This window comes from Fragaria vesca, linkage group LG3, assembly GCF_000184155.1.
Source record: "Fragaria vesca subsp. vesca linkage group LG3, FraVesHawaii_1.0, whole genome shotgun sequence".
Taxonomy (NCBI): domain Eukaryota; kingdom Viridiplantae; phylum Streptophyta; class Magnoliopsida; order Rosales; family Rosaceae; genus Fragaria; species Fragaria vesca.
Genome location: NC_020493.1, coordinates 15,569,614 through 15,582,366, shown reverse-complemented (window position 1 = coordinate 15,582,366; position 12,753 = coordinate 15,569,614). Strand labels below are relative to the sequence as shown.

The 12,753-nt window shown below is 39.2% G+C and overlaps 1 protein-coding gene across 1 annotated transcript; it reads left to right on the top strand.

The window, feature by feature from the left end:
* Positions 1–7,544: 7,544 nt before the first annotated feature.
* On the top strand, positions 7,545–9,602 carry LOC101303787 (V-type proton ATPase subunit e-like). Its single transcript, XM_004294400.1, has 4 exons — positions 7,545–7,625; positions 7,725–7,872; positions 8,399–8,446; positions 9,264–9,602. The coding sequence occupies exons 2-4, from the start codon at positions 7,775–7,777 to the stop codon at positions 9,328–9,330; spliced, it is 213 nt and encodes a 70-aa protein (XP_004294448.1). The 5' UTR covers positions 7,545–7,625; positions 7,725–7,774; the 3' UTR covers positions 9,331–9,602.
* Positions 9,603–12,753: the final 3,151 nt, after the last annotated feature.

Sequence of the window (12,753 nt, the reverse complement as noted above, 5' to 3'; positions counted from 1 at the left end):
GTAGTTTCCGCTGAACAAGCAGCCTATGAATGTGGTCATAATAACATCTCTACGAGATCAGAGATATGCATGAAGGTCTTGAACAGACTTCATTCATCCAAATTGTCACACCCCATGACCCATTCCGCCGTAACACGATATTGTCCGCTTTGGGCCCACCGGCCCTCACGGTTTTGTTTCCGGCAGCTCATGAGCAGTTTCCCAGTAGGTCACCCATCCTGGGATTGCTCTCGCATCAACATGCTTAACCTCGGAGTACTCATCCCCTCCGAAGCCGCTGAGCCACCAAAAGGCCTCGTGCTAGATTGGAGGTGGGCATGTACATATACAACACATAACTCATCTCCGTTTGGCCGATGTGGGATATTACAATCCACCCCCCTTGGGAGTCCGACGCCCTTGTCGGCTCACTCGCGCCACACGGCAGAGTGGCTCTGATACCATTTGTCACACCCCAGGATCCATTCCGCCGTAACACGATATTGTCCGCTTTGGCCCCACCGGCCCTCACGGTTTTGTTTCCGGCAGCTTAGGAGCAATTTCCCAGTAGGTCACCCATCCTGGGATTGCTCTCACATCAACATGCTTAACCTCGGAGTACCCATCCCCTCCGAAGCCGCTGAGCCACCAAAAGGCCTCGTGCTAGATTGAAGGTGGGCATGTACATATACAGCACATAACCCCTCTCCGTTTGGCCGATGTGGGATATTACACAAATCAAGTGGCTTCAGACCACATGAGCATGTGTTTGCTAAATGTATTGAAACGCGTATGGACTCTACTTGATTTGGAAGGGATATGGTGAATTATGCATTTGCGTGTTCATTCCAGATTTACATGGACTCTTGATGGATCAAGAGATGCCAATATGTATCAACATCCGAAGAAAAAGATCTTGGGAAGACACGGTCTCGATAAGACACTCGATGACTGTATTGATGATGATTTTTCATCAATTGGCTTAAGCGCTCTAACGAAAGTGAGGCCTACATATACTCTCATGATTAGTCAAAGTCTTTACTCTAAAGAGAGATCCGTTGTTTTGTCTAAAGTAAGATGACAAATATGTGTTAAAAGATGGAGTTCCCATCTAAGTACAATAAGACGCATCAATGTACTCAACACAATACGAAAGACTTGACATCTCATTCGTAATGAAAAGTTGTAAAGCTAAGTGTAGCTATGCGCCCACGCAACACCAATGTAATGGCAGTAACTCCTTTTTCAATACTTAATGGTATGAAAGGTTGAGGCTTATTCTATCCCTACATAAGAAAGACACATCAATAGCGAAATCAGAATCTGCCAAGTTTCGTAGGTCAACTTCCACGGGACCTACAAGAAATCTCACTCACTGGAAAATGATGAAATTGGTACCATTGGAAAGGTCTATGTGTCTACTTTCCAGGGACACCAACCATTTGTTCATACCTATCATATTGAGTGAGTTATGGCCGTTTTCGTAAAGTAGGACGAATCTGTCCGAGAATCTGATTTTGGCAAAACAGTCAACCTCGACGGGACTTTGTGAATAGCTCCTGACGAACCAGAACGTGTGTAATATACAGTTGGAAAACTAAATGAGTCTAGTTTCCAAAACCATTTACGGTTCGTTCATATGTATTTCCTAGAGGAAGTTACGATTGTTCTAGTAACTGAAGGTCATGCTGCGCGGAAATCTAATTTCCTGCACGAACTTATGTTTTGAGTTCACAAGCGGCCTTCTCCTCAAGATCTAAGTGTAAAAGATCATTTGAGGACAATACGGCATGATTTAGTTAATCATTGCCTAATGCCACATTTGCAGACATGTTAAAGAGCATTGACATGCTAAGTTGTTGAAATTTTCGTGATTAGTAAGAATCAGGAAGAGCCCTATGATTGATGTAAAGATCAGGGGGAGGTGCGAACTTCAGGGGGAGTCTAGCACATACATACATGTCACTATCAAATGTGAAGGGTGCGTTGTACTCTTTTTCTCCTACGATCAAGGTTCAGTTTTTCTCCCACAGGGTTTTTGTGACTTGACGAGGTTTTTGACGAGGCAACAGATCAGCACCATCGGCATATCAGCGCGCGGCACAAGGGGGAGTGTTCTAAGATATTCTGTATCTTTGTAGATATTCTTTATGTGTGCCTTGGACTTATGCCAATAGGATATGTAGTTAGACTAGATCTATGTATTCATATCCTTACCATATTGGTATTGTGTAATTCCCTATATAAAGGGCTCCTATCAATGAATAAGATGATGATTTTCTTGCTATCTCTCTTTCTCTACACTTTATACTTCATTAAATACTTGATTTTAATCATTTTATATACAAAACCATCCCCCTACTACAACACACACATGCTCTTCTCCTCTCTCTCTCCCACACAGATCCACCCAAAACAAAACAAAAAACAAACAGAAACCCCCTAACAAACAAAACCTTCTCCTTCTCCACCTCCAACCTCCTCACCTTCCTCTTCCTCTCCCTCCTCATCTTCTCCTTCCGCACCGTCATCGAAAATGGCACCCACCTCCTCACCGCCTTTATCGACCGCGACCCCTCCCTCAAGTCCCTCCTCTCCCGTCTCGACCTCGTCGCCTCCAGATCTTCCCCCACCCCCGCAGACTCCTCCTCCTCTCCCGCCTCGACCTCGCCGCCTCCCGATCTTCCCCCACCCCCGTAGACTCCTCCTCCTCTCCCACCTCAACCTCGCCGCCTCCTGATCTTCCCCCACCCCCACAGACTCCTCCTCCTCTCCCGTCTCGATCTCGCCGCCACCGCCCCTTCCTCCACCTCACCCGTATCGGAACCCTCGACGACGACTTCTTTTATGGCGACGACTACAATTCCCGCTCCGTCGACAACCTCTTCGGCTCCTTCCGCAAAGACCCCATCTTCATCTTCTCCCACTTCTCCTCCTTCTCCCACTTCTTCTATGCTGAAATTGATGACAAAGATGAGAAAGATAATAATTCAGAGATAGATATTTTGATTATTTTCAGGTTTTTTTTTTTAGGGTTAATTTTTCGGGATCCCGATCCTATCATGGTCCCATCCCGATTCCAAACGGGATCGGGACGTACGAGATAGATTTCTAAAAATGCATTCCCGTCCCGTTCTGTCCCGTTTTTTTATTTTCCGGACGGGACGGGATTCACCAAATCCCGGCCTATCCCGTCCCGTGCCCAGCGCTAGTGAAGAGTACAACTTGACTTGTAGATATATTATTTTTACCCTAAAATCTTATTTCTAGCTGTAAGTCCTTCACGCGGGTGAAAATTGGGGACAAGAATACAAATGCAAATGTCGAATTCACTGTAAAATTTACGTGTAAATTAATCTAAAAGACAACCGCATCGGCTTTTTATATATTCATAGACTCGTCGTGCATACATGAGAGGATAGTAAATTGACATCGGTCTTTCAAAGAGCTCACTAGTCAATACAAACACAAGTCATGAAGTAAAGTCGAACGTGTGGCAAATTGGTTCAAAATCAATCAAGAGAATCAGGCACATACCATCTAGCTTTGAGATGATCGACATTGCATGTGATCGAGTAGATTAGGGAAGTTTTGGTCGTTTTCTTACTAGCTAGCTATTAGTATATCTGTATATATATATGTCGCCGCAGATCGAGTTTGAACAGAGCTTTGCTTTCACACTCTGATAATTAGATGATTCCAGACCAATATGCATATCGATCCAAGCACATATACGTCCCTCGTGACGTCATATGTTTATGAACAAGCACCCACACATTAATTGATTCGATAGGTCCCAATTTAACAACCAGCAGTTTGCTTTCAATTGGATTTGCTTTAATTTTCAGTGTAAGTTGGCATTCCTTGAAGCTCACCGACTCAATGATCAGCTGACTGAGGCTAGCTAGGGTTACATAGATAAAGATTAAAGAGGCATTTCCTCTCATGTCATTTTCAAACACAGAGCGAGTGGTTGGCCGTATTGCCCGTATTAAATCCACTCAGCTTACAGCAAGTCGTTTGGTATTACGTTAAAAATTGATGTGCTCTTTGAGAAGTGGCTATTACCAGCATTACATGAAGAAGATAGTAAAGTGACTATTTACCCTCTCAAAAATCTTCCCACTTGTTATACAAAAAGATACGAGTCACTTATTTATCGTCAATTAATTTTAAATGTGAACCATGCTAGATTATGTGATGTCTTTCATTCTATTTCTTTTCGAGACAAAAATCCATTTACATGAAGATTTTAATCGACTCCGTCGTGCTTTAGGCCTCATGCTCGTGGGTTTTAATCATAGATCAATGAGGGGGTCTAGGGCTGTTTTGGCATGATAGTTTTTTTTTCCTGTTTTTTGAGAAGAAACGAAAAATTGGAATGATATTCAGTTTCGATCAAATGGTACATGTTACATCGATGTGAATGTGGGAGGAGTGACGCCATCATGGCGCTTTACACAAACTGAAGGGCGTACTTGGCATTTGTTACATGAACTGGATGTTGTGGACTCGATTCCACTGGGTGCACTGTGGTAATAGGAGACTTCATTCACTTCAATGAGATAATGCTTGCCGGAAAGAAAACAGGGTGGAGGGTTCGATTGGAGAAACAGATGCAAGGGTTTCGTGATGTCGTTATACACCATGAACTCATTAAGCTGGACTTTAGAGGAAGTCCCTTTACGTGGAGCAATCCGAATACAAAAGTCGACCCAGCATTTGGTACGCGTTCTTGGCAGGATCTCTTTGAACATTCGGAGGTAGTAAACCTACCTCCAAGCCGGTTCGATCACATATCAGTTCTTTTAGAGCAATTGCACCCGTAGGCAAAAGGCAATTGCTGATTTGCCAATTGAATTGCCCTTGTCAATTCACTATTCATCCCAAATTGGCAATTGCCTCTTCTTTATCAATGCACATGTTGAAGACAATTTACATGTTAATTCATTATTACATTTTAATTTTGAATAACTTATTAATTGAAAATGTTAAACTTATAATTTGATTAATTAATAATTTGATTAATCGTACAACAATCATTATTGTTAAACAGATTATTAATTAATGTTTTAATAAATTGTCAAATATCTTATGATTTCTGATAAGATATTCGTCCAATCTTCACTTGACACGTGTCAACTTCAGATACCATTATCTTTTAGAAATATATCTCGGATATTTGATAAGATTTCCAACCTATCTTTACGTGACATGTGTACTTATCCGAAAGTTTTTATCTCCAAAATTGTTGATAAATAACCTTCAGACTTCATTCTCTACTCACACATTTTCACAAATTCTTCAGGCTCCACAAATTCTTCTTCGACAAATTCATCCTCCACAATCATGTTATGAAAAATGATACGACTTATCATGATGGCTCGAAGATCTTCTAGTTTAAACAATCTAGCACTGTGGCGCAATATCGCCCATCGTGATTGGATGATACCAAAGCATCGCTCCACATCTTTGCGGTAAGCCTCTTGTTTTTTATCAAAAGTGCTTCTCCTGTTTTGTTTTGGGGTTCGATATTGTTTTGACAAAAATAGACCACTTAGGGTAAATTATTCCATCAGCAAGGTAGTAACCATTGGTGTACCTTTTGTTGTTGACCTCAAATTGAACCTGAGGAGCAGTTCCACCTATGACATGCTCGAACACATTAGACGCACCAAGAACGTTGAGGTCATTTTTTGCTCTAGGAGTTCCGAAGAAAGCGTGCCATATATGTGTGTCGTAAGACGCCACTGCTTCCAAAATTATAGTTGGTCTTCCCTTACGACCCGAGTAAGCTCCAACCCAGCCGGTTGGGCAGTTTTTCCACTCCCAATGCATACAATCGATGCTCTCAATCATGCCTGGAAACCTGCGACGTTGTCCTCTATTGAGAAGCCTATATAAGTCAGAATAATTGGGAGGACGAATGAACCACTCACCGTACAGAAACTCGATATGTCTGTAAAATTTCTTCAGACATTTCAGTGTTGTAGAAGTTCCCATTTGAGTGATTTCATCACATTGATCAGCAGCTGCACCGTACGCGAGCATTCTCAGGGCACCTGTCATCTTTTGTTCAGGAAGCAATCCCATTTTTCCAGTGGCATCTGATTTTTGCCTCCAAAAACTGTCGTGGTTGCAAAGATCCTCCATTATGCGTTGGAAGACATGTTTATGCATTCGGTACCGCCTCCGAAAGCTTGCTTCGTCATACACTGGACGTTCAACAAAATAATCATGCAGGAGGAATTGACCTCAGACTTCTTTGTGTCTCTCCACATTTGGCACACGACCAAGTCATGAACCACGCCCTCTAGGTGTCTGTTCTAGTTGATATTACGCCACTAATGAAACCGCTTGAGAGTTTGTAGCTTGAATTCGCTCCAGCACCTCCATATTTTCACGATCCCTTTTCTAACAACCACTTGTTTAATTCATCAATTAAAAAGAGGAGAATAGGATGAGTGATGATATTTCAAAAGAGATGAAGGTAGAATGAGAGGAAATGTGTGAGTAGAGAATGAAGTTTGAAGGTTATTTATCAACAATTTTGGAGATAAAAAGTTTCGGATAAGTACACGTGTCACGTAAAGATAGGTTGAAAATCTTATCAAATATCCGAGATATATTTCTAGAAGATAATGGTATCTGAAGTTGACACGTGTCAAGTGAAGATTGGACGAATATCTTATCAGAAATCATAAGATATTTGATAATTTATTAAAACATTAATTAATAATTAGTTTAACAATAATGATTGTTGTACAATTAATCACATTATTAATTAATCAAATTATAAGTTTAACATTTTCAATTAATAAGTTATTCAAAACTAAAATGTAATAATGAATTAGCATGTAAATTGCTTTCAACGGGTGCATTGATAAAGGAGAGGCAATTGCCAATTTGGGATGAATAGTGAATTGACAAGGGCAATTCAATTGGCAAATCAGCAATTGTTTTTTGCCTACGGGTGCAATTGCTCTTAGGGTGAGTGCGGCCTTAATAGCTATTCAACATATATTCTGCTGTTTTTGTTTCGAGAGTTTTCGGTTGCAACATGCCGATTGTGACGCAATGGTAAACGAGTAGTGGCCGACTGAGTTTCCAATTTTACTCCTAAAAGGAAATAAAAGTTTACAAAACTTTAGAGCAAATTGGGAAGTGTAACTAAAAATCTAGAACCACCCTGCAGCTAGGATTGAGAATGAAACAGGATATGGGCATTTGTCGGTAAGACATGACTTTGTTGGTTAGGTAGTCTAACCGACAATGTTAAGATCATGAGTTCAAATCTCACTAATAAAACAGGGTATGAGCTTTGATTCCTTGATTCTACCCTCACCATGGCCATCCGTATCCCTACTGCCTAATATTCTAGGAACCCAAAAGGGAAAGAAAAAAAAAAAGTTGCAATTATCGCGGATTTTTGAATTTGGGCTTTCTGCAAACTATCCATACACACAAGCCCAGTTTTGGTCCAAATGATGTTTGCTCTAAATCAAGGTCCGAATTGGTTTTTTCCTTATATCCTTGGAATGAATCCAAGACGAAGCAAATTGCACAAAACTCAAAATCGAAATCGATCAAGATCCCCATCATTTTTCTCTTCTTTTAATCTTATTTCCCACAATTTCTCCAGAACGGTAGGTTTCAATAATTTCTGTTTCATTCTGAATTTTCCTGATCTTCGAAGGTTTAAACCCTAAATAGAATTTAAATGGTGTTTTTGTATTGAATTGCAGAAGCTGAGGTGTTCCTGATTGTGTGGATCAAGATCGGAGAGAAATCCAGCATGGGGTTTTTCGTGACGAGCTTGATTTTCGTTGTGGTTGGGATCATTGCGTCTCTGTGTACCAGAATTTGCTGCAACAGAGGACCCTCTACTAATCTGTAAGTCTTATCTCTCTCTGCATTTTTCAATTCTGCTAAATTTGATGGTGTTGGAGGTCACAATAATGCCATAAGGTTATGTTGTTTGGGGAGCTTAGGATCCGATTCGTGTCATTTTCTCATGGATTTCAATATAGAATCAGTGGGAGCTTTTATGTTTCAAGTAAATTGGCTCAAGTTAAGCTCTTCATACTATGCAGTTCTCTTAAATTATGTTAGCCTTGGCCTTTTTTTATATTGGGAACTTTCTGTTTAGTTGGTACTGTGGTTATTGATATGCTTGATTTGATTGCGTCCTTGACATGGCGGTTTATATGTATCTATTAAGACCATCAATCATAGATTGCCAGTCCAGTCATGTGTGTTCATCTAACAGTAAAGTAGGTTGAGATTATGGATTGATTGATTCAGTTATTGAATCAGTGTATAAAAATAATATATAGTTTCAGTGTGATGCATCCTTGTCGAGAGTGTGATATCCTTCTTTTGCCATGTGGAAAGTACTGAACTGTATTTTCTTGTGCAGATTCCATTTAACGTTAGTTATTACAGCTACAGTCTGCTGTTGGATGATGTAAGTTCTTCTCTATCATGTTTATATATTTTTTCGTTTCATATGAATAATGAGATTTAGGATGAATCAATTGGTTGTGTATCATAGTATGTTTTGCCACATTTATATTGTAATGTGTGAATGAGAATTTTCGGGTTAGATATTTGCTCTCTTCCGTGTAAGCTGTGTTTTAAGCCTTCAGTGTTTCAATCTAGAGAAAAGGATCTCATTCCAGATCCACCATTTTTGCTTAATTAGTTGAATTTTCGTTTTATCCTCAACTAAATTGTCAACAAATTGTTTGTATGAGTAGAGGAGAAATTGAATAATATTGTAGAGCTCATTTATCAAGCTTTTAAGTTGACCAATCCACTTCGGCCCTAGAGGGTTCATAACAAGCTCATTTATCAACCAACCTACTACTGGTAATGAGAATATGTGGCCTTGTAGTATTGAGTTGCACTGTCATCATTCAAAGCAGGAAGAAGAGTCTCCTTCCATTTCAATTGACATCACCAAGTAACTGCCTTAGTTGTCCTGCATATGGTAACTGCACGTATGTTTCAGGGCTAAAGGAAAGTCCATTTTTTGTTCTTGATGAAATTTGTAATGCATAATAGAGTCATCCTTCCATATGAGCACTTAACTACAATATAGAATTATAATGAATTGGTGCCTCTATATGTTGTTTATGTTTGCTCTGATACTGCATGAGCCTTTGCAATTGATCTTTCAGTGTCTTTGTGCGTGTGTGTGTGTGTGTGTGTTTTTTTGTTTCTTCCCAATCTTTCTGGTCATCATACATAAGATGTTTTATTTTTTTTTGTTACTTTTTCAGGTGGGCGATTGTATATATTGCACAAATGAAACCACTAATAGTCCCCATTCTAAGTGAAGGAGAATGAAGTGCGGTGGAGAAGCATATATTCCTTCATTGGTTAGGTGCCTTTTGAATTATGGATCATCTCTTGAGAACAACAAATTTTACGTCCAATGGATTATTTTTAGGAATTGTATGTAATGTTGGAGTGTGGACTTTGAGTTTGCTTGGTATTGTTTGTCTACCTTACGTTCTATTAAGTGTTGTATAAACTCATTTGTTTTAGAAATCACTGTTACTGAGAGTATGAAATGTGATTTAATTGGAATAAGTGGCAGATTAGACTATATTTCTTTTATATTTTTGTGTACCGGGTAGAATTTACCTCACACTCTAGCTTATAATGTGTTCCTTTGTTGATTTTCTTCTTTTGGACAAAATCTGCCTTTGGTTTTTATTTGTGGAACTTTTCTTGGATATCAGAATCAGAAAATGGCATTTTAACCGTGCAGAAAGTGAGTGTTTGCGGTTATGGTTGGGAAGGAAAGTAGTAGAAGGGAATTATAGGCTATAACTACAACCTAGAAAAGTAAAAGAAATGCGACCACAAAAATCTTTAGTCATGTTGGATCATTTACCGGTTTTTTTTTTTTTTTTTTTTTTTGAGAGTATGAACGACGGTATCCTCATAGACTTTTTAGACCCAGAGACTAATCCGTCATGAGAGATCATGTCAGAACGCTTCCTCCCCCTGGCCACCAAGAATAAATTAGGATTTAACTCCAATTAATGTCGGTTGGGATTCGAACCTAGGTGTGGAACCTTGAGGATTCGAACCTGGATATGGGGGTTCCACATCTAGGCTCTTACCAACTCAACCAGCTGTGATGGTTTGTTGGAACATTACTGTTAATCGTATATGTTCATGCTTGATATACACAATCAAGACTCGATGTCATCAATTCGGTAGTAGGGCACTAACCGATAACTGAACCGAAGACTTCGATTTTCTATTTTTCAAAACTGAAACTGAAAAAAAATAAATGGGAATCAATCTCATTAGTCGAACTACCTCGGTCGATTTCAATGCCATTTCTGTTTAAGTAACAACTGATGTAATCAGTTTTCACAGTTTACCAAAGAAAATAAAAGGAACAAAATAGAAAAGTAAACTTCAAGTTCAATTCTTCAAACAAGTTACCTCCAGCAAATGCATAATAAGTATACATCAAGTTACAACACAACTAATAATAAGCAACCAGCCTACAGATTAATGGGCACCTCCTGAGATTGGTCATCAGCTCTAGCAACTGCGATGAGGACAAGAAAGGACATAATTCAGTTCCCATAACAGCTAATCAAAGATGTAATGCTGTAACAAACAGCCTATAATCAAAGTTGCAGCTTCTTATATTTTGCAGGTACTGTTTTTGATCAAAGCTACACATAAGTTTCAAGGTGCATTGGCCATTCCCAACTGTTCAGAGCAGGTTACCGCATATATTTAGTCATTGAAACAGAAAACCAGTACATCCAAAGGCCAATCTTTTAACGAACTTAATAATTTCATAGCACATCCACATTGCACATAGTTTCCTTGCACTGGTTCGTAATCAAGTACATAGTCCTTACATGGAAACTTTGGCCAGGAAAATATAATGATCAGCTTGGTTATCATATTTAACTTGGCAATCATTATTGAAATAAAAAGAAACACATCAGTAATTAGGACATTGTTGTTGACTATACTGTAAAAATATGTTGACCTAGCTGTTAGTTAATTTTAACAGATTCTAGAAGCCTCAAATCTGTGCGAGTCACGTGGCTCTTATTACAGCAAAATCCAGCTGTTCTTTTTAGTTAGTTGGTTAGCTCCTTTCTTGTATAATAGCTAAAGACACTTTGCTTTGTAACCAAGCTTTCTGTATTGAAGCATTTTTCATTTCTGAGATTTTCCTCTCTGTTCGTTTCTCTCTCAAACTCTATTCTCTTTTCTTCAAGCCCTAGCTCATCTCTGATGCCATGGCTATCATGGTATCAGAGCGTCCATAGATCCAGGACCTGTGATTCATGCTTCCGCACTCATTTCTAATTGTGCTTTCGTTTGTATCTTCAGATCTTGCTTTGGCTCTACTGCGATTTGCTTTGGATCTTGGATTTGAGGCTTTGATTTTTTTTTTCATCAAAGCGTGATCTGCTCTCCTTCAGTGTGTTTTGAAGCTTCTAAGGCTCACTCGTCTTTCTTCAGGTGATCTTCTCTTGTTCTAGATCTTTGAAGATATATGATATACTTGTGTGCGTAAATCTTTGTGGAATCTGTGATTGTTTGAGTTATGAGTAATTCTTGAGGAAGTAGAGTAAATCGGAGTAAATTTGGAGCATCTAGAGTAAATCTTGAGCAGATTTCTAAGTGATTGAGCCAAAATCAGAGTGAAATCTTTGTGTATTTGAGTTCTTGAGTAATTCTTGAGCAAATAGAGTAAATCGGAGTAAATTTTGAGCAGATTTCTAAGTGATTGAGCCAAAATAGAGTAAAGGTGTGATCTTTATAGCTGTATGGTGTATGTAGAAGGTTGAGAACAATTATAAGGTTGAGAGCAGTTGATTTGAGCACATATACTAAACTGAAGTGTGCATATAGTGAAGAAAAATTTGTAGTGGCCTCTTTGTGGTGGTTTGTGAAAACTAGTAAATCTCAGAAATTAATTTGGTAGTGAAACACTTGCAGACTGATTTTAAATGGCTCCTCAAGGTGATACAACAAATTCTACTGTTGCTACTCCTAGCCTTTCTCACAGAGATGTTCACTCTTTGTTAAGTATCATTACTATGAGACTTGGAGAAAGAAACTTCATCAAATGGAGTTTTCAATTCCAGTCCACTCTTGCTGGAAATGGATTGTTTGGATTCTATGATGCCACAGAAGTAGCTCCTCCTAGGTATGCCCTTACCTCTGAAGGAGAAGTTACTAATGAAGAGACTGCAGCGTACAAAGCTTGGAAACAAACAGATATGGCATTAATCAGTCTGCTGATGGCTACTTTAGATGAAGATATTGTTGATGTAATCATTGGGTGTAAAACTTCCAGACAAGCTTGGATAGCTCTTCAGGAACGCTTTTCTGCTGTATCAAGAGTGAGCATTATGCAACTTAAAACTGAGTTGCAGACTCTTCGCAAGGGAAGTGAAACAATTGAGAAGTATTTGCAGAGAGTAAAGAATGCTAGGGATCAGCTTTTGTCTGTGGGAGTGTCTATTCCAGATGAAGATATCATCATTGTTGTTTTGAATGGCCTTCCTGATGAGTATTCAACTGTCAGGACTGTGATTGAAGGAAGAGAAACACCTATTTCTCTAAGAGATTTGAGGTCTCAATTACTTGCAGCAGAAAGGAGGATTGAAGGAAGTTTTTCTCTTCTACCTAATATGAGTGCTATGGTGGCTAGAGGAGATGGTACAAGGAATGGAGACAGAGATAGTAATGAGAAAGCATGGGATAGTAAAGTTG

What these genes read in the sequence shown, in the direction of transcription:
- LOC101303787 (XM_004294400.1), top strand. Translation starts at nt 7,775, where the DNA reads ATGGGGTTTTTCGTGACGAGCTTGATTTTCGTTGTGGTTGGGATCATT. An exon ending in AGAGGACCCTCTACTAATCT is followed by an intron (nt 7,873 to 8,398) that starts GTAAGTCTTATC and finishes TTTCTTGTGCAG; the next exon opens with ATTCCATTTAACGTTAGTTA. An exon ending in ACAGTCTGCTGTTGGATGAT is followed by an intron (nt 8,447 to 9,263) that starts GTAAGTTCTTCT and finishes TTACTTTTTCAG; the next exon opens with GTGGGCGATTGTATATATTG.